The sequence below is a fragment of the Rosa rugosa genome, chromosome 7 (genome assembly GCF_958449725.1).
Source record: "Rosa rugosa chromosome 7, drRosRugo1.1, whole genome shotgun sequence".
NCBI classification, from domain to species: domain Eukaryota; kingdom Viridiplantae; phylum Streptophyta; class Magnoliopsida; order Rosales; family Rosaceae; genus Rosa; species Rosa rugosa.
Window position 1 is genome coordinate 25,512,325 of NC_084826.1, and position 23,951 is coordinate 25,536,275.

General features: G+C 37.9%; 3 protein-coding genes across 5 annotated transcripts; 1 reads left to right on the plus strand and 2 right to left on the minus strand.

The window, feature by feature from the left end:
• Nucleotides 1-1,533: 1,533 nt before the first annotated feature.
• Nucleotides 1,534-4,643, minus strand: LOC133723106 (ankyrin repeat-containing protein At5g02620-like). Its single transcript, XM_062149936.1, has 4 exons — nucleotides 3,422-4,643; nucleotides 2,573-3,126; nucleotides 2,261-2,289; nucleotides 1,534-2,125 (listed from the first exon to the last, which is right to left on the minus strand). Exons 1-4 carry the CDS (start codon nucleotides 4,248-4,250, stop codon nucleotides 1,585-1,587), a joined length of 1,953 nt encoding a protein of 650 aa, XP_062005920.1. The 5' UTR covers nucleotides 4,251-4,643; the 3' UTR covers nucleotides 1,534-1,584.
• An 818-nt stretch (nucleotides 4,644-5,461) lies between these two features.
• LOC133721453 (uncharacterized) lies at nucleotides 5,462-7,328 on the minus strand. The gene is made up of 4 exons (XM_062148075.1): nucleotides 7,169-7,328; nucleotides 6,103-6,145; nucleotides 5,938-5,987; nucleotides 5,462-5,859 (listed from the first exon to the last, which is right to left on the minus strand). The coding sequence occupies exons 1-4, from the start codon at nucleotides 7,241-7,243 to the stop codon at nucleotides 5,761-5,763; spliced, it is 267 nt and encodes an 88-aa protein (XP_062004059.1). The 5' UTR covers nucleotides 7,244-7,328; the 3' UTR covers nucleotides 5,462-5,760.
• Nucleotides 7,329-15,913: 8,585 nt separating this feature from the next.
• On the plus strand, nucleotides 15,914-20,720 carry LOC133721819 (glycerol-3-phosphate dehydrogenase [NAD(+)] GPDHC1, cytosolic). Of its 3 annotated transcripts, XM_062148554.1 has the most exons (7): nucleotides 15,914-16,142; nucleotides 16,382-16,449; nucleotides 16,545-17,300; nucleotides 18,440-18,661; nucleotides 19,400-19,647; nucleotides 20,063-20,202; nucleotides 20,321-20,720. In XM_062148554.1, the coding sequence occupies exons 3-7, from the start codon at nucleotides 16,643-16,645 to the stop codon at nucleotides 20,478-20,480; spliced, it is 1,428 nt and encodes a 475-aa protein (XP_062004538.1). In that variant the 5' UTR covers nucleotides 15,914-16,142; nucleotides 16,382-16,449; nucleotides 16,545-16,642; the 3' UTR covers nucleotides 20,481-20,720. The 3 variants fall into 3 exon arrangements, with proteins under 3 accessions (XP_062004538.1, XP_062004536.1, XP_062004537.1); XM_062148552.1 differs by having other exon boundaries at nucleotides 15,915-16,142; nucleotides 16,382-17,300; XM_062148553.1 differs by lacking the exon at nucleotides 15,914-16,142 and having other exon boundaries at nucleotides 16,198-17,300.
• The last annotated feature ends 3,231 nt before the right edge of the window (nucleotides 20,721-23,951 follow it).

Below are 23,951 nucleotides of genomic sequence, written 5' to 3' on the forward strand. Positions count from 1 at the left end.
ACATTCCGTCAAATCGGACCGTTAAGTTGATGATGTGGCACTCAAAGGCACACAAGCTAAGCAGTTTGCATGCCATGTAACGTGCAAATTGTCCAATATACCCCTGCCTTTTCCCCCATTTTGATAAAAAAAATAACTCCAAAGTGCTTGAATTTGTCACTCCAAACCCCACACTTGTAGCAGCAACTTTTCTAAACATATTACCAAGAACAAAATTTCAGTTTGAGTGTTGAATTTACCTTCGACCAAGTTTAGTTTGAGAACAAAAGGGTACTTAAAATTCACTATATTCCCACTACATTACATTTCACCAAAGAAAAAGATCAATGCGTTCCTTCCTTAATGCAATCAAAGTCCCAATTTTCCTCAACTAATTACAACACCAGCACATAAACACATCAAAAACAACAGTTCAAAGCATAAAGAACCCAAATCCCACATGAGAATATGATCAAATGGATTCAATACACCAAATTAAGCAGAGCTGGGTTTTCCAAATGTACCCAAAATGCCAAAGCAGAAGGGAGATCTTACAATGGTGTTTCTTTCATTGAGCAGAGCTGGGTTTTCCCAGAGCAGCTTCTTAAACCTAGCAGGTCGCCGAAGTGAGCGTAGCCATGGATGGTGGTGGGCTTGGTGGATCGTGACCGTTGATCTAGGTTCCTGTGCATGTTGGGTCTTCCTCTAAAAACCAAGAAAAGGAAAGAAAGTTGAAAATGAATAGAGAAAGAAGAGCAGAGTGAGCCGAGAAGAACAACACCGCCGCCACACATAGTGGTTTTAACGGTGGCTGAACTCACCCAAAACTCCAAATTTCTCAAACCTTAACTAAAATCAAAACCAAGTATATAGACATGTAGATCTTGAAGAGTTGATCAAGTTTCATACATCACTTACCATTAACAGTGACCAGAGTCGCTGGAAAACTCGCCGGAAGCACCGAAGCTTCCAAGCTTCGATTCTCTCTCATGCCTTATCATCTGGACAAACCAACACCGTAGGTAGGTCAGTGAGGACGAGAGGAAGCTTTTGACACCGGTGAGCTGCAACGATTTGGTCGGATTCGGAAACGCGTGAAGCTTTAGGGCTTCGCTCAGCCATCGTCACCGCTCGTTTGGAGCAAGGAAGACAGGGCTCCGGTTAACCCTGCGAAGAGGAGTCGAACGACACCGGTTCGACGTGGAGAGGTAGCCGGAAAGTGGAGAGAGGGCTGGGTCACCGTCGCTCGATCTGATGCTCCTTAAGAAATGGACGGAGAAGGGGCCTAAACACCCATAATAGAGGGCAGGGATAGTATGGACATTTTGCAATTGAAAAAGCTTACGTGCCACTGACTTTAATGCCACATCAGCCAACAAACGGAGCAATTGGACGGAGTGTACCGATCGGACGGAAATTGTGACATTAGGAACTTTTAGATTAAATAAGAATGTCAGGAATTAAAATGAGAAAATGTCAGAATACAGGAACTAAACAAAATTTAATCCTTAATTATATATAGATTAACGTAAAAACTACATTAGGATGAGACTTCAATAGCTATTGAATTAAATAAAGGGAAATGTAAAGCGGGGAGCGCGAATATCACGACCCTCTACAATTCCAAATAGAACATCCAAGAAAAAAACTGAAGCCGACCACACAAACAACGATGGCAAGTACTGAAGAAGTACCTAAAACTGCATATGTGCCGGTAATGAATGCAATTACCATTGCAAGCATGGCACACAACATTGAAACTGCTTGATTCTCCAGATATGGCAAACCAATTATTTTCCGGAAAGCTACTCGTAAGGAGACAATAAGGTAAGCTAACACAGTGCTGCTGGACATAATCATGTCTATTGTATTTGTTACAACAAATGCTTTGAAAGCTGCATTTCTTGTTAAAATAGCAGAACCCTGCTCAGGTCCTTTCTCACTTTGGTAACCACCGGGTACAGTGAAACCTGCTGCGAATGTTACTTTTGCTATGAGTTTAGCCACTACCAAAAGAACACCTATTGCTTCCTTTTCAGTATCTTTCCCAACTTTGTTATTCTCGACTACCCCCATCACACCATCGTTTGATCGGATGACTTGGTCTAGCCCCACTGTCTTCCAAAGCCTCTTAACGACCAACTTTCTACAACACAGAAATAACAGTGGCAGTTAACTGAATAGTACTTTTTTAGAATTATAATTAGAATGTCCCTCAAACTAATTAAATAAGCAGTTACACATAAAATCCACACACAAAAAAAAAACACTTAAATAGTACGTAGTCTTGTCATATATATTAGCATTTCTCTACACATGTTCTGCATGTATATGTATTTTTCTTTTCAGAAAAAAAAGAAAAAAAAAAGGATGAAAACAGTTATTGCAGAGAGAGGCTAGTGGGAGAGAAAAGTGGAATTTGTGGGATTTATTTTGTTTATTTTTTTAATAAAAAAATAATTTACAATTGTCATAATGGCCCTTGTGATTTAATTAATTCTCAAAGTATTTTAATGTTTTAGGGTCATTTTTGTCAAAAATTTTGATTTTGGCTAACAAAGCCTCTTCTCTTAATAATAGTATAGATATATACCTCCACTTCTGATAAAGTATGGTCATCATCAAGAATGATGTCAATAGCATTTAGGTCTTCCTTGTTCAAAGCCCTCTTATCCACTCTAGCATCATGAATGAACCGACTCAACCGGGTAGGAGCTTTTCCATAGCGAAATAAAGATTCAGTAGCTGTTTGGAGGCGTATGTTGACTAGTCGATGGAGGGGTGTGTTTCCGGCAACATCTTTACCATTTAGAAGGATGTTGCTCATCCATGGATGGTTTTGAACAACCTTCGCTATTTCAAATTTCCTGTTCTCAATGGCATAATGAAGGATATTCCGCTGGCGTCGGTCGACTACTTCACAACAATCAGGGCAACGATATATAAGCTCTGTCAGTACGCCTTCATGGCCTTTGGAAGCTGCAATGTGAAGAGCTGTCTTCTTGTCATCTTTGTCAACGATATAGGCAATTGATTTATCACAATCTAGTAGCCGGCTCACAATCCATCTGTTACCGATGAGTGCAGCAAAGTGAAGTGGAGTCCATCCTTGTTCATCTCTTGCTTGTGCCAGGGTCTTCTCCTTGTCTAGCAATTTTTGCGTCATTTCTAATCAAGCAAAAAAAAAAAAAAACAGTAAAATAAAAAAATATGGTCATAGTTCTATTACCAAACGGTAATTATTCCACCTTCGACCTTGTTATCAGTTTTGTAACAAATTTGTCATTAATGTTGTAGTGTTGGTTTAATTAATTTGTAATTTTTGTTTAATAAAATATGTAAAATGAGTGCATGTTATGATAAACACCACAATATCAATAATAACCGTGCTTAAAATTACAATGAAAACTAAAGATCAAGTTAAAAAATAGTTACCTATATCACTGAAGATCACTGCAGCATGTAAAAGCTGTTTTACCACTAGGGCCTTGGTAACCTGGATAAGTACAAGAATCCAGTATTTCAGAAACCAAGTCTCGATATCCCCTTTCAGCAGCCAAGTAAATTGGAGTCCTTCTAGCAACATTAGCCGAGTAGGAGAAATCAGGGTATTCTCTGCACAATTTCTTCACCACACCGAGGTGATTAAAGCGCGCTGCCTCGTGTAGGGCTGTGTCTCCCTCCTTGTTGGGTGTCCTCAACATTTGCCAAGCTTCTTCAACCTGTTTCTCAACATCGCCATGACGAGCTTTTGCTGCCCCAATAAGAACTTCAACTACACCATCAAGCCCATATCTGGCCGCAATGTGTAGTGCAATGTCGCCATTATTGTTGGGCTGCAAAAGTAGCTTTGGACACACTTCAAGCAACTGAGTGACAATCTCCTTTGACCTCTGTACTTGGGATGCAGTTAAGGTAGTTGGCCTAACTGTGTTTTCTGCGTCCCATATGCATGGCATTAGCTTTTTAATGAGCAAATCAGCAAGTAGACCAGGGAGGCCATATATGGAGCTGTCAAACTTTTCGAGTTTTGTTAAGGTTGGGTAGCTTGCATGTGCTACATAAATATGTAGGACAGTGTTTTTGGTTGGAGTGAGTATTTCATGCAGAAGCTCCCCATGTGTTGAAAGGGCTTTAATATTTCCTTCGGCTGCTGCTGCGAATATCTCTGGATCCATGCCACCTAAACCTGTGTTGCTAATTGCTGCAGCTTCATTCTTCGAACCAGAACTTGGAAGGCACCTTGGTTTCGGCCTTCGCAGCATCATCATCACCAACCGGAGCCGATGCTTGATTATATACTCTCAGATGTGGGCGAATTGGAAGGATCCATGTGCTCTATACTTCTCTCCTTCTTTGGTAAATTTAAGTTGATATGGCCGCCAAGAGTGCAGTGTACTCACTGCATGTGAGCTTTTGATTGCAAGCATCAGAAAATTGGAATCGTTGAAATGGCCTGTGAAGAGAGGAACAACGGGTACATTATATAGAGCATTTTCACTAATAAAATTAATGTTGTAGCAGAGTCTCTGTTTATTTGGGGGTCACAATAGGAGTCCTTTTCTTGGAGTAAACATTTGGTGAAGATGCTCTCCTTGTTGTCTAAGGGCATCGATATTGCCCTGTCGTGCGGCTATGAATACATCAGTATCCATGCCACTTGAATGTATTGAGTTGCCTGTTGCAGATTCTGCTCACAGGGTCGAACTGAAACTGGAAGGCACGTTGGTCTCTGGTAATTCAGTACTCTTGGAATGGTCTCAGATGAATTAGCTTCTCAGGTATGTTTCGACGGTAGGGTTTGGAACAAGAAAGAGAATTGAGAAGGGATGACCACGTATATGGAATCACTTTGCTTGTGAATAAATTAATTAAGACCAGCAAAAGTTACTTGAGAATAAATTATTGCATCAAGGCCATTGTAAGCAACCTGGCATCTAGGCTCCCATATATTTCTTATTTCTTACTTTTCTTGATTCGCTAGTTACTTTATCCCTCTAATTCTACAGTAGAGTTGCTAACGCCATTTTTCTTTTTGGTTACTAATCTTTTGTATCACACTTAAGGATCTTAGCTAAAAGCCTCACCCTAAAGAATTTATCTCTATGCAAGCAGTCAAGCACCAAAAATACTAAAAACCATTTTAACAGCTCAGGCCAAACAAAAGAAAAGGTACTAGTTCTATGATCTCGTGTTGATATGCAGATAGCGATTACTCCTGCATCAGCAATTACTTGCGAAATCACAAATTAACTTGATAATCAAAACCATCTAAAAGAATTAAAAGAAGGATCAATGTCGAGACATTTTGGTACTACTGTCAATAAAGTAAAGAAAAATGTACAAACTAATCTGTATCAAACCCTGTCCAATTGACTTCTTCAGAAGATTTTATCTCAAAAGTGCAGCTTCTATGCAGAACATCATTATGTTCTTGACTCCTAGCATGCCTTGCATACATACGAACTCTTTGCACCACAGATGCACACAAAATACAAGTAAATATTTTAAACAATCCCATTATTTTACACCATAAAAATGATGCTAACAAGAATATACATCCATTACACCACAGGTGATCAGATGTAGGCAACTGCAGTATCTGAATATCTTAATCAATCAATTGTGTGTCCCAAGAGAAAAGTATTACTGATGTCTCCGAGTTCAAAAGTACAAATTCATATATTTTTCTTTTCTCGCCATATGTAATCGTTCAGAAAATCCCCCATTACTTTTTTAATAGACACACCGCTCTAGTTTTTAATTCCACAATCAATATACTCACTTTTTCTCTAACTTGACATCAGCATCTCTGACTGCCTGAACAAGGTGGTGTATGCGGTACTGGAGCTTTGCATTCTCTGCAGCGAGCTTCTTGTTCTGCAAATCACAGAAAAAAAAAATGTCTAGCTGTCCTGCTTCCTAACTTAAACAAAAGCAGATACAATGATGATATACCTCTTCTTGGAGTTCACTGATCAACTTTGAATCATCCTTATTTCCAGAATCTGTGAGATTTCATATCCCAGTCCACCAACGGAAACAAACAAGAAATAAATAAATAAGGACCTCCGTTTTTGAAACACTATTGATGCAAAGGAAGACCTAAATGTAAAAACCCACCTTTCTTACTAGCAAGGGCAGCTTCAAGTCTTGTTAAGCGGTCCTACAAAAAAATGATGATAAAGTTAGCACAATGACAGTGGGCAAAAATTCAAACGTTTCAGCCATCAGTGAAAATGGCTGGTCTCATGAACCTCTTCAGACCAATTGGAGCAGCGGGGGATGTGCATGTGGTGGTAAACTATTAACTCTCCATAGTTAGCTTCACATCTTAGCTCTAACTCTAACTACTACCAGATCACCTATCATCTGAAAATGAAAGGTTAGAGCTTCTTGTACCTTTCCTTCTCTAATACATTAAAACGAAACTACTGAATGCTTTTTCAACCTAACTTGGTAGGAAAATTTAGGAATTTTTGCTTTGTAAGTATGGGATTGGTATACAGAGCTTCTTGCCAATTATAACCTTTGGCATATAATTATACATTCTTGGAGATTCGACAACGGAAAATGTTACCAGAGCAGTATCTTATAAATCTTAATCCAACGACTGAGCAATTGCAAAATGCATAGAATAATGAGGAAGAATTTGGTTTATTAAAGGAAAATCATATCGGTACTGATCACATGAATCACTTGAGAGATTAAAAGGAACTTTCTTCATTCTTTCTTATTATACAAGGAATTAGTGTTTAGACATAGGCCTTCCGTTCTTCTAGTAATTACAACAATTGATAACCAAAACCCAGCAGAGAGTCTAACAATAGAGAATATTTCTTCTTCCTCAACTATCAGGAACCAAAACAAAGCCATAAAATTGGAAACAAGTAAGTATTATCAAGATAAATGAACCAATTATCCATTAATATCTATTCTGGGGAGACAAGCCAATGAAACCCAAAAGACCATATCTATAGCAGCAATTGTGGACAACAACAAGAACCCAACATGACAATTCAGTGAAAACCCATCAACTTCCGTTAATGGCAATTATGACAAACCACATAGATGCACATCTACTAGAGAGTAACAGTTCAGAGAGTAAGGTTTCGAGCTATCAATCAAATTATAACACATACTTGAGCAATTATATAGTTCTATGTATACAAGTAAGAGAGTGGGAAACCTCGGCTTCGGAGGCTCTCTGGTAAAAAGGCTTCAACGTCTGGTCCAGGACGACAGGATTCTCAGGTTGCGCCATTGTTGGAGATTTCTACACTTCTGAGTTCGCTCAAAAAGCTTCCAGTTTTCAACGACTGCGAATGTCAAAAGAGAATCCGGCTCTAAATTTTTACGGCTCCTTTAGTTACCTTGAGTTTGGGCTGTAGCTGGGTTTGGATCTAGGCTTCTAGGCGAATCTTTGGTTAGGCCTGGTTTGGGCTTGGGTGGTTATTTTTAGGGCTAAATACTACTTAATACCCTGTGGTTTGAGTCTAAAATCAATTCAGTCCATGAACTTCTAATTTAATCAAAAACACCCCTGCACTTTTAATTTTGATCTAATAGGTCCAATCCGTTCGTCTTCCGTTAAGTGAGTTAGTTAACTTACTGACGTGACTCATGTAGGGCCATGTGTTAAGGTGGCATGCACAGTCAGCTTAGGAGTGGGTCCCACTATTAGAAATCTATAAACAAATAAACTAATCATAACTTGAACAAACAATCTTTTACATACAAGTCACACAACAAACCACCACACTAGCCTCAAAATTATAAATTTTACTCAAATTTTACATTTATACTATATTCCTTATAATATCAAATGAAAAAATTTATTTTATGATATTCGGTTGACCTTAGTTTTTATAATACTCTATCCATTGGATAGACTCAAGTACTTCAAAATTTTCATCATTAAATTTTTTATTTTGTTTTGTTTCAAAGTACTTTTGATGAAGATGAATTGAATACTTGAGTTTTGGTTGAGCCGAAAACAAACCCAAGTTAATAAATATTTTATCTATTGCTAAAAAATAAAATATCTTCCTTTCAAAATTTTTTTTTTTTTTTATTTGAAAATATTTTATTTCTCATAAAATAAAAAATGGTTAATGAATTTTTGTTTGAAATTTTAAGAGATATAATTTGACAAAGAGAAAATTCAAGGGACATGGTATAAATATAAATTGAGGATAATTTATAACACTGCAAAGTTAGCATGGTGGTTTGTCGTGCGAGTTGCATTCTAAATGTCATGAATTCGAGCAATGGTTGGGCCATTTGTTAGAAAACTTTATTTATGATAGATTTCTAATTGCGGGACGCACTCATTCAATCACAAGGTGACATGTAATCAAAGAAGAGCCCACCAAGTTCATGTCACCTCATCGTCATGTCATAAAATATGAGCCCCACATGAGCCACATCAGCAAGTTAACGCACTAACTTAATTGAAGACTAACAGATTGGACCTATTAGATCAAAATTGAAAGTACATGGTGTTTTTGATGAAATTAAAAGTCCAGGGACTAAATTAATTTTAGACCCAAACCACAGGGTAGTAATCAGTATTTAGCCCTTATTTTGATTTGTTTACTATTTTGGATAGATGGCTACTTTGGTGAAAGATTGGGTTCTATTTAGAGTGTTTTTTACGTCGAAGATGTTGGGACGATCACATCACCGGTTACATCACCTGTTAATTTCCTGACAGTATCCTAGATGCAAAATCTTTGATGAGATTCTTGGAAGTTGTTAACTTTGCGAGAGATTTTATCCCTCAATTCAGTGGACTCACTACACTTCTCTCTCCAAAGATAAGTTCAAAGAAGAAATGGTCTTTCACAATAGTTGACAGTAACACTGTTAGAAAGATTAAAGAATTAACGAAGAACCTGCCTCCTTTGTAGTTACCTAAAGAAGGTGACCTGATCACTTTGCAGACTGATGCAAATGATTATTACTGGGCAGGAGTTCTAGCTATAACTCCAGATACAAATCATGAAAAGATTTGTAAATTCCTATCTGGAAAATTTAATTCCGCGAAATCAAATTATTCAACAGGTGACAAAGAAGTTCTTGCTCTAATCAAATCCATTAAAGGTACATAAGCATTCTTAGGGAATAAGTTTTTAGTCAGAACTGGTAACAAAAGAATTAAAAACTTCAAAAATTACAAGTTGGCTGATGTTCCTGATAGATGAAGAGTTCTTCGATGGCAGATGCTATTAACTCAATATGAATATGACATTGAAATGGTTGCAGGTTATAAAAATTATTTGCCTGACTCTCTTACAAGAGAAATGGTCATGTTCAACAGAGAAGAAAGACGCAATCCGCGAAGCAAAGACCAGAACCTAAAGAAAAAAATCTTTTGGGAAAGATACAAGATGGGTAATAAAATCATAGGACCTTTGCATGACAGACCAGGCTATCAGTTCATAGTATTATCATATGGTAGATTAGAAACGAACTGTGGCTGTCTTCAGATACAAATCATGAAAAGATTTGTAAACTCCTTTCTGAAAAATTTAATTTTGCGAAATTAAATTATTCAACAGAGACAAAGAAGTCCTTACTCTAATCAAATCCATTAAGGGTGCATAAGCATTCTTTGGGAATGAGTTTTTATTCAGACCTGATAACAAAAGAGTTAAAAATTTCAAAAATTAAAAGTTAACTGATTCTGCTGATAGAGGAAGAGTTCTTCGATGGCAGATATTTCTAATTTTTTTTTTTCCTTTCTTCTATGTATTTTCTCTCTCTTTTGCTTCACTTTGCCTTTCTCTCATATATCCAAAGCCTAAAACCAAATCGATCCAACAACTTCTCAATCCTCCTCCATCCTCCGTTAAGGCCGACATTAAGGCCACCGTACTTCTCAATTCATAATCCTTCTTTTGCCTCAATCTTCAACACTAGTCGTCTGCAAGTAATTCCGGCGAGCCTCCCTCAACGACTCGTCGTGCTTCTTCTTCCTTGTCTCTCTCCCCACTCTCCTCTCCTCTCCTCCTCCTTCTTCTGACTTCTGAGCCTTCATTGCCCTATCAATCATCTCTCTCTCATTCCTCATTCTTCAATAAACTCATCCCTCACCTGCCTCAGCTCCGTCGCCCTCTCGCCCTCTTTATTCGTCGGCTTCCTCATCCTCGAAATTCATCCCACCACCGCTGGCATTCTGGCCAGGAAACTCAAGTATGGAAGAGGCACCTCCGCTGACTTCAACAACGACATGTAGGACCAGCTTGGTCTTCTGCCGCAATTCGATCCGTGGAGGCTTAATTACATGCTTGAGCTTTGATTCCCTGTTCAATTCGAGAAGCTGAGTGTAGGGGATGTGGTTCGAGACGACGGGGAGTCCTTGGGACCAGGATTTGAGCTCCTAGGGAGATAATAAAGCTTCAGATTTTCTGGGGCTGGTTGTACTCTTTTTCCTTCGACCAAAGTATTTTCTCCCACTGGGTTTTTGTTAACTGGCAAGGTTTTAATGAGGCAACAATAAGGTCATCCAATACCAAAATTAATTGGTAGACATCCAAGGAGGAGTGTTGTAAGTACTACAATTATGTGGCTGTCCACGTATTATTTTGGGTCGACATGTAATATACTCATTAATTAGAGTCCATTATGTACATTAAGGAAACTTGAGATTGATCACCAAGAAACCCTAAGCGTGGTCATCAAGTAACTTTGGGAGTGATCACCAAGTTACCGTGTGAGTGATCACCAACTTAGTGTGATCATCAAATAACTTTATCCTTATTTAAAGAGAACTAATGAGAATGAGAAGATACACCTCTTTCCCACATCTATTCTTCTCTCTTCATATTCCTTACTATCTAGCGAGCAAGTTAATTATCTCATTTTATAATAATTGTCTCTTTCAAAAAGGAAGAAAATGGGCCTGAAAACCCAAGAAACTGACCAGGAAAATCGAGTAGGTGCAATTCGGTCTCAGCCAACTATGTACACCATTTGAGCCACACCCGAAATTATGGTCTGGATTCGAGTTCATCAAATTTTTAGCAAGACCCGACCCTTGCCCAGCCCTATCTATAACTATATAATAACCAAATGTGATGTCAGTATTATTTTTTATTAAGTAGAAATGATAATCTTATTGATCAATAGTAACCTTAATAAAAGAAGTTTCTCATACATAAGATTACGTACACTTGCATACGCTTAAAGGATCAGGAACACTACATAATTATAGAGAGTTACAAAGCAAAAGTAAAATACTTATAATACTGACAGTACATTTTTTTGAGGTAAGTGTGGATTTCATTAACGCATGCCAAGATGGCCATTACATATCCTTCTGCTGCCTTCAACTAGACAGATCAAGAAGTTGTAGAAAGAGAACTACTGTGATACATAGAGATAGACCACCTATATTCGAACTAACCGCTCACTTATTTAAAAGTGAGCCTATAAACTAGGGAAAAGATAGACATAGCAAATAGGCTCCTACCACAACCATCTATATTTTTTCTTTGCCCTTCAAGCTAGGGCTTGGGGGCTTACCTGAGTACTGAACCGTTAAGACCTCATCAGCAGAGACCTTCTTCGACTTTGGGGTTTTATTCTTGGACCCCAAAGGCCTTCCTCTCTTCTTTTTTGTATCCAATACTTCAAGAACTGGCTTTGGCATCATGACCTCAGCCGGCACTAGCATGCCACCAGGGGTTTCCACAAGACCCAAAGATTTCGCACTGAATTTAGAAGAGAATTCAGGCAGCTTTACTTTTTTTGCAGAGGCCACAGGACTGGTCTTGCCCTCAAGCAGGTCGGACATCAAAACTTGTAATTTTTTTGGGGAGGGAAAAGATCTACCCCATTTAGCTTGGCCCTCCACCTCTACCGGTACAAGAGCAAGGGAGTCCTCGTCTCTAACTGTCCTTGCCTCAACATTTTTGATGATCACCGACCTCCTTGGCTTGCCGGACTCTACTCCGCCAAATAGTGCACGCCCCACAGGTGGGAGAATGGGGTTGGTGATGCCTTGAAACCTGAATGTTCTTCCTTGAACTGAGGACCATGTAAACCTAGAAAGTGAGTAGTAAGATCCAGCTTTCTAGCGACCGGTTACTCAACCGGTTTGACAGCAGATGGCAAAATATCCGGATTGCAGGGGCCTTGTTCATGGAACACACGATCACAGATATCACACTTGCCCACTAATTTTTCAAATAGAAAGTGTACCTCCTGCTCAACTCCTTTAGCAAACTTTAGGGTTTTCTTTTGAAAGAAAGGTTTCAAGATGGAATGGGACACACGAACCCGAATCTCCCCCTTAGCATCAAACAATTTGCCATCAATGTCCAAGTACTTTCCAGCCACCGAGGCAACATTGGCAATGGTATTCCGCTGTTCATACGCCGGCGGCATGTTGGTTATGCGAACCCAAAAGAAAAGGTCCAGCATCAGCACCGATTGCAACGGTGCAAACCCATCATACGGCTGTAGGACGACAAGGGAACAGTTAAAGCTCCACGGCCCTCCCATCATAACCTTCCTGGAGTCGCTTCGAAGATCAAAGGAGAACAGATACCGATCTGGGGTCCTCTGCTGAACACTAAAACCTTGATTTAGTACCCATACACGCCGGAAATGGCGCCTCAGATCCACGGCCTTCGTCGGTTTCTTGGTGAGAGGCCAGGCGAGGAGGTAGGACTGAGAGGTGCGCTGCGCTCCTCCTTCTGACATGCCAGAGATGTCCACGACATCATTACCCGCAATAGCAAGTGACGCAGCAAAACTTCTGGTCATCGAGTCAATGGTAGACATGCTAAGCAGTGATTCCGGTTGAAATCCGGTTGGTTTAGTTGCAGAAAAACGTCGACACAGAGGCCGGAATGGGTACTAGGGTTTCTAGGTTTGCACGGCTACGAGAGCCTTTAGGGTTTTATCTACTGACATAATAGTCTGTGTACCAGTGTAGCCTAAATTTAATACTGACAGTACATTTGGTTAATATATAGTTATATACAAGCAGCCATCATAGTCCCTAGGCTCAGAAACAACACCAAAGCCTAGTCTTAAAGTTCAAGAAGAAACCATAACCATGCAGCCTTTGACCAATAGATTTTGTCATCGTTAATGTACCAGGAATCTGGAAGCAATCTTTGCCGTCAACGCCAACATTAAGGTAATGGAACCATGAACCAATCTAAGGCTTAAGGTCACCAAAAACCAATGAATTAGCAAGAGGATTCATGGTTGAACCATAAGAAAGAGATCCTGATCCTAGTCTCGCCACTATGCGGTTACTTAGGTGTAAAAATGCCTCACTAAGTTCACCCGTGCTGGTAAAGAACAAAAGGAGAAAGATCCAAAGAAGAAGACCCATGACAGAATGAGAAAACGATGGGAAGAGAAAGTAAAAGTCACACCGATATCGTTGATGAAATGTATGAGAGTACCTAAAGCAACCACGGCGGCTACTATGGTTTAGGTAAAAGTTGGGGATGTAAAAGTTTGTCTTTGATTTTCGCGAATAGAAAAAATAGGGAAATGATACTCCTTGAGTCCTTGCTTCTCTTCTTAGTAACTTAAATCGTGTCTTTTTGTAAGAATTTTAACCAAAAATGAAAGGAATTTAGATTGCAAATTAGGGAGTTTGAATTTCATTCTCCGAAACACATCCTCTGCAACTTTCTATCTTAATATCTGTATGTAATCATTTTCTTAATTTCTTTATGTCCAAACTGGTTCGGAAGGGAGCAAGCTCCCCCATGATATACCTTCCAAAAAGTCATTTGTAAAATTTGAGACTTTTTTTTAGTAGAAACGATAACTTTATTTATCAATATATAGTAGCATTATAAAGAGACTTGCCACATGATGGCTTGTAAATATAAGCCTCCTACGCATAACGTTATACTTACATACGCTTGTTCTCTCATAAATACATAAATTTATAGAGTACAAAGCAAAATAAAAATCAGAACTCCATACTCCAATTTAACTGTGTAGTCATCATGACTACGTCAAAACTAATGAATGAGTTTTCTTATTCAGTTTATCAAGTCGAGCTTGCTGCCATATTCAACACCCTAATTGTTGATTTTCTGCCTTTAGAGAATGAATATATGCCTCCTAGCAGTAGGCCCATAATGTCAAATAAAATAAAGCTACAAGAGCTTTCCAACTATGTTGTCACCGGAAAATAAATCTCATGATACTAATTGTCATCATGCCACTAAGAGGCTGCGTCAAGTTGAAACTTATTAAAGGCTTTAATAACCAAACTTGTAAATAGACAACCAAATTAAAAGGATAGCAGCCCAGTTGGGGCCCAATGACATAGTCCAAACCCAAGTTTCAGCAAGTTTCTCTATATTCAAAAAAATTAATTGAATTTATCTCCGTAATTAAAATTTCAAACCACTCATTTTTCACTATTCTTTTTTTTAATTTAAAGAAATGAAGCTTCTATTCAGACCTCCAAACTAGCATATAGACCTCTCTAGTTTTTTGTAATTTTCAAAATCCTATTTTGTCCTTCAGGAAAAAAAAAACTGATAAAAGTTGATTTTTTTTTTTGGAATAAGAATCCATGAAATTAACGAGAAACAAAAATAGTTAGAGAAACCGGTTTAGATATTTTAGAGAGTTTAGGAAGACGGGATGTCGGCGGGGGTGGGGATGTCGGCGATGTTGAGGTTGTTGGCGGCGGCAATAAGGGAGGGAGATGAGTTGAGTAGAGGAAGCCAAGGACTACGACACCAAAGGAAGCAAGTTTCATGCGGTATTAAGCCGGAGACCCACCATAGCTCCACTTCCAAGAGACCCAGCACACTAAAGCAACTGTTCGTTAGGTTACCATCAGCAACAACATCTTCATCTTAATTATCTAACAGAACAATTGAATGGACCACTTAGCAATCAACGCCAGTGGGTCAAATGGGTGGTTGACCCATCTATTTGATTCTTAACTCAGTCCGCTCAAGTTTCAAACTTCTCACATTGCATGCAAGTGGAATGTTTTAGAATAATTGATCATGAAACTCTATTGCGAGAGAATTGGTTTCCCTCACTAATAGACTCTGGAAACGATTTCTAATTGCAGTAAGATATTGATGATATTATCTTCTCTTACGGCATTAATTTCAAGTGGGTGCGTTGCCGGATAAAAAAGGGATGGTGCAAAGTGGAAAAAAAAGAAGAAAAAAAAGGGGTGTACACAGAAGAACTAACCAGGGCAAAATTGAAAATTGTGGAGAAAAAAATTCAATAGAGGTCTAAATACCACTTTATGAGATATAAATAGAACCACTCAATATTGCAACACATACGGTCACGTATTAGTATGCTTCCCCAAACGCAAGTGATTTCAGAATATCTGCCCTCTCAGTTGGTGAGAATCATATTATTGGACATTACTATGTCTCGATCACAACCCCTTTCTTCATATGATTGAATGCATGATGGATTATACATTCCAAAAAAGGAGGCCAAAACCTAATCCCGTGGGCATATTAATGGCGAGAGATTATTCAGAGCACCGCCGTGCACTTGCACCAACATAAATGAATGGTTAGATTGCATTAAATACACTTTTTGTTTATTAAAAATAAAGTTGATAATAAATATCAAGGGTTGAGATTATTTTATAAGGGTTGGGTCACTTGCACCGTTGATGCATAGAATAATTTCCAATTAATGGCATATCTATCTAAAATATTTTTCTTTATCTTCTTCTTTTCCTTCGTTGATTGAGACAGCTCGAACATGTAAAATTCTCATACTGTTCTCTCTCTCTCTCTATATATATATATATATATATGCATTTTTGGATATTGACAGGTGTCTGCAACACTCGTCGTGAATGATATGTCTGACCAAAATGGAGGAGCAGTGGTGAACTGGTTACATGTGATATCATATAATAGAGCAACCAAGGAAGGTGATCCGATAGCAATGACCGTTGGAGAAGTTGGCACAGTCCAAATGTAACTAGGACTATTAATGCTTCTGTCACCCCAACTGTACCTCAACAATACTCCATTAATGCCTCCGCCATCTTCAAATTTTATTCAGAACTTTATTTTAACCAAAACCCAAAACCGTAGCTTTATTTTTCTCACCCTCATTGCACTTCTAGTGAGGAGGAAAATTACAATGCCGACTCTGCTCTTGTAGTTTCCGCTCTCAAGGTTGGTGAATTTTGACTTGTCTGTTTTCTTAATTCGGTATCCTACCCTTTTACAGGTGTTTCTGCAAGCTGTTTAGTTGGGTAAGATTGGATGAACAACCTAAGACGGAGATAACAAAGATTTATGCTGTTTCCATATTTGGGTTTTCTTGTTTTGGCATTTTCTCTTTGGAACTCATAAAGTAAAGATAGCGAGATCACTTGTGACTTGGCATAAAATCCTTTTCGTGTTTGTTTCAGTTTCTGCTGCATTTGGGTAGGAAAAAAGGAAATCTTGACTGCTGGGTCTGAAAATCGGAGTGATCAAGGTGCTATTTATTTTGGAAGAAAGAGATTACAAATTTGAAGCAAAAGTGTGCATTGGGTTGTTGTTGAAATCTTGATTTGTTGATAAATTTTTCAGCATCAATTGGAGGTGCAATTGGGATTAAACAACTTTTATAGAGAAATTTCATTTTTCTTTGTAATTGTTGTTGGTAGTGATTTACTTCAATAGTGAAGATGGTGGGGAGCATTGAGGCTGCGAATGGAAGTTTGCACTCAAATGGGTCTGTTCAGAATTTCAATGGTTTGGAAGAGAAGCTTGATGAGCTGCGGCGCATTGTAGGCAAGGCTGATGGTGATCCATTGAGAATTGTTGGTGTTGGGGCAGGTGCTTGGGGTAGTGTTTTTGCAGCTGTTTTGCAAGATAGCTATGGTCAGTTTCGAGACAAGATTCAAATAAGGATATGGAGAAGAGCAGGAAGGGCTGTGGATAGAGTCACCGCTGAACATCTTTTTGAAGTGATCAATTCAAGGGAGGATGTGTTGAGGAGGCTGATCAGGCGCTGCGCGTATTTGAAATATGTGGAGGCAAGGCTAGGGGACCGGACACTTTATGCAGATGAGATTTTGAAAGATGGGTTTTGTTTGAACATGATTGATACACCACTTTGTCATTTGAAGGTGGTGACCAATTTGCAGGAGGCTGTCTGGGATGCCGATATCGTGGTAAACGGCTTGCCTTCAACTGAAACAAAAGTGGTGTTTGAAGAGATTAGTAATTATTGGAAGGAAAGAATCACAGATCCCATTATCATCTCTTTGGCCAAAGGTATTGAGGCTGCACTCAAGCCTCTTCCACATATTATAACTCCCACGCAGATTATTTACCGCGCAAGTATGTTTCTCTCCTCTTTTAAATACAATTTTTAGTTCTAGCATGTATGCATTAACTTAATTCTTATAGGTAAAGGTTTACAGATACTTTTATTGTAAGGTGGAAAAAAAAAAGGAAGGACTGATAGGAAGAATTGGTTGAAATATACTTTAAAAATTGCTTACTTGAAGCTTACAATATAAAACTTTAAGCATAGATCTTCTATTCATTGAAAGCAATAATAGAGGTAGAATTGGTTGATGACAAGTGATGAATGTTTCGGGAGTGGAAGAAGACTGCAGAATTTTTAGTTTAGGCTCTACTAGATATGTTTTTTTTTTTCATTTTTCTAAGGTAGTCATACAGAAACATTTTCTGATCCTTCATGTTTGTTTGCAATGGTATTTCTGTGGAAAAAAGTTTCTGGATACTGATCTCTGTTATGAATGTTTGCACAAAAGAAAGATGGGTAAACTTTTGAAGTCTTGGTCAGATCACAATCAAGAAAATCTAATCTATAGAGTTTCCACAATGTCTACCAAACAGCAGGAAAATATTCTTAGAGATTTTTTCTGCTGCAAAACAGCCTTAAACAAAAAAATTGAGTTTGCCAGAGAATCAGTGATATAAACTCAAGTTCTTCTTTGTCATTTTTGCATGACGACGTGAATGGCTTCGTTTTTTATTTCTTTAACCCCACCTCCACCCTTGATCTCGAACACATGACCTCCGAAGTTCTTCTTAGGGCACTTATGCATGAAGTGAACGGCTTCTTTCTTCTTCTTGTTTTTTTTTTTTTTTTTTTTTTTTTGAATAATAAGTGAATGGCTTCTTAAACACCTTAAATCTTGAATGTTAATGTACATATTGCTTTGACAGAATTAATGTAGTGCGAGCAAGTTATGCATTATTATCATAGTCCTTTGAATTCCAAATGAGTGAATGACATAAACTGAATCATAGCTCATATAAAACCTTAGGTCACATGCAATCTTGGCCACATTGGGATTAAACTTCTCATGATTGCAATTTTCAACTCAACATTGCTTGGAAGTTGGATGTTGCAGTACACTGCTATCTTGCTCTTTTCTGTTAATATTTCTATTTCCACTTCATTATTCCCCTTCGTTCTCTAAAATTTTAGCTTATATGTCTGGCAGCTGGAATCCCTCTGGAGAACATACTTTATCTGGGTGGACCAAATATTGCCTCGGAGATTTACAACAAGGAATATGCAAATGCTCGAATTTGTGGAGCTGAGAAGTGGAGAAAACCTCTGGCCAAGTTTTTAAGGCAACCCCATTTTATTGTCTGGGACAATAGCGACCTTGTTACGCATGAAGTCATGGGTGGTTTAAAGAATGTATATGCCATTGGAGCAGGTAATTCTCTGTTTCATCATGATCATTATAGGGAGGAGATACACAATACCTGGACAATAGATCTTCCTACATCTAAAATCTAATAAAAAGAAATGACTTTTAGGTGTCTTAGGATTAAATGGCCTACAAGCAATTTATGGTGTCAATCATGTTAGTGATTTACAAAAGGAGGAAACTTGATTTATATACCAACGACATTCTTATAGACTGCATATGTTATAGTTGTATTCAGATGACAGACTACCAACAGGAGCAAAATTCATTTGTGGTAAGAGAGAATTGATTTCATTAAAATCACAGGTTATCCTGAATGAGACCTGACATTACTGGTTTAAATGGCATAAATACAAGGCTCTTCCTACAGAAACAAACATGGAACTCCTTGGATATTGCTGGTGACAAAAATTGGTTCAACAAGTTTGTGTGCTTTACCCTTCTGACTTGTGTTTGGTTTGTGAGTTCACTAATAATAAAGAATTTTAGGTGATAGCCATAAAAAAGAGAGCCCCTTTTTGGAGTGGGAAAGTTGAGAACCCTTTCCTTTTTCCAATGTGGAATATGTGGGGTAGCTTGACCAACATATAGCAGGAACAGATACTATAAGTCTATAACAAAGTAACAATAGTTGGTCCATGTCCTTGTAGAAGCTTCTAGGAATTGTGGTGACCCAATAAGTTATTGCAATTACGTGGATCTTCTGATCGCAACTTATAATCGTCTTTCATTGAATTCTCGCAGGGATGGTAGCAGCCCTCACAAAGGAGAGTGCTACCAGCAAGTCTGTATACTTTGCGCATTGTACGTCGGAGATGATATTTATTACTCATTTGCTGGCTGAAGAGCCTGAGAAGCTTGCAGGGCCTTTGCTGGCTGACACATATGTTACCTTACTGAAAGGAAGAAATGCGTGGTATGGGCAAATGTTAGCCAAAGGTGAAATCAACCGGGATATGGGTGAGAACATCAGTGGAAAAGGAATGATTCAGGTATATATCGATAGTAATTTACAGTATCCCTTAAAAAGAAATAAGATTTATTAATTTCAAGTTACACCATGCTTTGAAGTAATGTACTAATGGAAAAGTGTATGCAACAAAGGAACAAATGAATACTATCAAAGCTTGTAGAAGAGGGAATTAAAATTCAGATGAGGCATATCTGTTTTTAAAGATTGCACATATATTTCATTATATTGAAGTATAAGAGGATTGTTGAAAAATGTAATTACTCTATATGAGCATTCTGGAAAATCTGGGATTCCTGAAATTTTGCCCCATGTCAATCTGTGGAGGACCTGAAAAGCCAAATGTCTTTTCAATGATTTGTCAATAGTTTCATGTTCTTCTAACTTCCAGTTTACTGACCAAAACTGCCCTGAGTGGGTGTATCCTCTGCTTCTAGGGTGTCTCTGCAGTCCAAGCATTTTATGAACTTCTCAGTCAATCGAGCCTGAATGTGTTGCATCCTGAAGAAAACAAGCCTGTTGCTCCAGTAGAGCTCTGCCCCATCTTGAAGACACTATATAAAATATTGATAACAAGGTTTCTCCAACTCTCAAATTTAGAGGAGTAATTCTGATTTCTTGTGAGCTACTTCATTTCCATGTCCTTATCACTGAAATTAATACTTTGCTATATATGCGTATTGTTTGATGTCCAGGGAGCAATCGTCACAAGCTATTCTTCAAGCATTGAGGGATGAGAATTTAAATGATCCAAGGGAACGCATTGAGATTGCGCAGAGCCATGTCTTCTATAGGCCTTCACTTCTGGGGCAGCCTCTGAATAATTTGAAAGTGCAAGAGAAAGTGGTAACATAACTCTGGAAGCATCAAGTAATGGCATTCTTGGACTGCATTGGCGAAAATTAAATAAGCACGCTGCTCTTGAAGTTTATGTTTAATATAACAATATATACATGAATTGGATATTTTTAGCTTATGCTTCATATGATAGGTATAATCTGTATATATGAGTTAATGTAATGTAAGTTCTGCTGAAACAAGGTTTCCCTGAGTTTGTCAATTGCAAAGTTTTACTGATATTCAAGTACTCAAGCACATTATAGAAAGGCATGTGGCACTGAAATACACTAGATTTTAGGATTTCCAGCTAGATTTCTTTCCTATTGGGGGTTGGTGAATAAGGGATATTCTGGAAAATGTAAAGAATGGAGGCTGTTTGACAAAGAAATTATGAAACAAAAAAAAAGAACGATAGAAGATGCAAGTCGAAAATGGAGAAAACCATGGCTTTGTTTGTTGCAAGTTTTGAATATTGTTAAGGTATTCCTAATCATGATTTATCATCTAAGAACCTTGGTTTAGGTTTGATGAATTTAGTTTGTCTATTGATTTGATCAAGTTAGTTAAAGTCTAAACATTTAATGGTTGATTTACTGAAATGTGATAGAAATGTGGGTCTCAGAACCGATTGATTAGAAAGTCCACATTTTAAAAGTCCTCATTAGAATCTCTCTTGTAAATATGATATCCTTGGTTTTGATTTCATAATTCGTGTCTGTGTAACCAAAAGTATTGATGCGAAATGCTATACAAGACGTCTTGTATAGCACTCGATTCCTCTTTCAGTTTTATAAGGGGAGAAACAGCAAGAGCTCGTGAATGGCATTAACTGTATGTCCACGTCTTATAGGCAAAATAAACTTGTAGAATTAGTTGGAAGCTATTTATCTCAACTGTCTCTCATGTTCCTGCAAATCATTGACGAATTACATCTTGCACAATAGTAAGTTCATGGGACAGGAAATACCTCACCATCAAAGCTCATGAATCCAATGTAAGTCAAAGCTATTACTAATATCATTTATTGAATCAGAAGCATATTCATCATCTGTTTAACATAACGCAATTATCCTTTATTTGGTATTTTGTTTTTGTTCTTCTTTCTGGACAACTTCGTTTGATTTGCTTGTTGTCATGGAATACACTTGAGTTTGTGAGTTATATGCTCGAGGTGATTTCCAGTGCCATGGTTGTCATGCATGATGATGATAAAATAAAACATCACAAGCTGTTATGAAATTCTTCAGTATTCATTTGTATTATAATATGATTAATATCATAAGCTCAGTACATGCCTGCCAGCTTTTGTCTTGGTCCCTGACAGTTTTAATCCGTTACATATACTTATCAATAGTATCGGTACCCTTTTTAGTATTCTGCATCTGATCAAAAGCATTGTATTCCAGAAGTTTACCATATCTCTCATCAAGCGAAAACCAGACCTCTTTTGATGTTTTACTTCCAACAATGAATGATAGAGCATCATATGACAAAGTAGCAGCTAGTAGAGTAAATAAAGCAGAGTCATTCTTCCTCCACTCCTTAAACTCTTGTGCTAGTTCAGGATTAATACCAGCCTCTGGTTTACTTTCGTATTGTGAAGGACAAGGCATAGACCCATCAGTATATCCCATTAGGTCACACCCTACCAGCATTTTCTCCAACAGAATTCTCCAAGTTAAACAATTGGAGTCATCTAAACGTGCTGTGATTACATTACTGAAGTTGAAGAGTAAGCTATTCATTGTTTTCATTCATGATTCTAGGTCCCAAATACTGAAAAATGCGACTCCTTTTGTAAGAACAACTTCACCAAAGACAAAGAACAACTCAAACCATTATCTGGCACTAATTTTGTTGACTATTAACTTGCCAGTAGACGTCCAGTTTCAACAAACACCAAAGAAACTAATAAGATTCCCAACAATCTTGAACAGAGCCACCAAACTAAACACTGATCTTGGTTATAAATATCAGCTCTCCACACTAAAAGTCTAAACTTGGAAAATCCAAAAGTTCAAATTGATCCCATAGTCAGAGAAATTGTTTGCTTGACGTATACAATTTTATTTGCAGTCTAGCTTGAAGCATATTGAAATGGTTTCTCGGGCTTACGGAAGATTACTCTCTCCCTATTGCTACTTGATTACTTTTTTTGTATGTCCTAGCTTGTTCAGTTTGTTCTTCTGGTTCTGGATCAGCTAAAGCTCTATCCTGAATTCCTGATATGAAATAATTTCTTGTCGAGATACAGTTTTATATATAGTTTACTTTTACAGTTGAACATACATAATTCCAGACTATAATCTCTGTTAGTGCAATGTTTATTTTGATTGGCATTTCCTAAGCGCAACAACCAAGAGTCATCGTTTCTTGTAATAGCTTTCTACTCTTGGATCCTTGAAAGAATGGAATGCTTCAAGCTTCATGTACCACTCTCATCAATCAGGTATGTCTTGCATACATGTGCATGCTTGTCAAGAGGTTTGGACTGAACTTGTCTTTAAATCCTATTGTAGGATGCGAAAATCTTTTCAATCCTAATGCATTGATATGCGAATTTTCAGATGGTTTTATCCAAAGCATTCAAACGTTCTTAAATTGGTTTATGAGCTTTTCTAAATGATGATTCTATTTTAATCCATGCTTTTTAAAAGACGTTATGAAGCCCATGTACATCAGAAACCCTAGCTCGTCCTCTCCTATATATATATTTCTCTTAGGGTTGTTCAAGTGGTGGAATATATCAGAATATTTGGTCGTTGCCTTCTTGAGAGTTTTCTGCCTTTATCTTCAGAAAGCATTAAGCTAAAGTTTCATGTGAGAATTCTTCATAAGCTGTTCCTTGTTTAGCTTTTGAAGGATTATCAAATCCCAAGCTTTTTCTGTCAAAAAAGTTTTCTGGTTTTATGCTTCATGTGTGTTGGTAGTTCATGCATGATTTGTGCCTTGAGGTGATTGACAACCGAGGTAAGAGTTGTGCCATCTCAAGATTGACAAAGGAGAACAAGGTCGCTGATTTGGAAGTAGCAAAGACGAGGAGACACCGCTGCCCACTAGATTGGTTCTAGTAGATGAGTTGTGTAAGATCTTTATGTACTTTCATATTCATATAGTGAATTGTTCACCGGCATAGTGCCCGCAGTTGTTTACCTCTTTGGAGGGTTTTACTGCGTCAACAGATCTTGTGTTATGTGTGATGAGTTTACTTTGAATGGTTTGGTTAATTGAGTAAAGCATAACATCGTCAGACTTATTGAGATTGATCTGCAGTTTCGATTAGGATTCAAGTTATACTGCACTCCTATATTAGGATGCGAACAGGCCTGCACTCCTAAGACTAATTCCTAAATTTGTTGACATATTGATCAGTTGCATTAGTTGGGAAACACACATATCCATTCTGTAATTGCAGTCTCTTCATTAGCGAGCTTAGTATATAGTACATATAAGTTCATTTACAGAATCAGCTCTTTCACGGCTTTA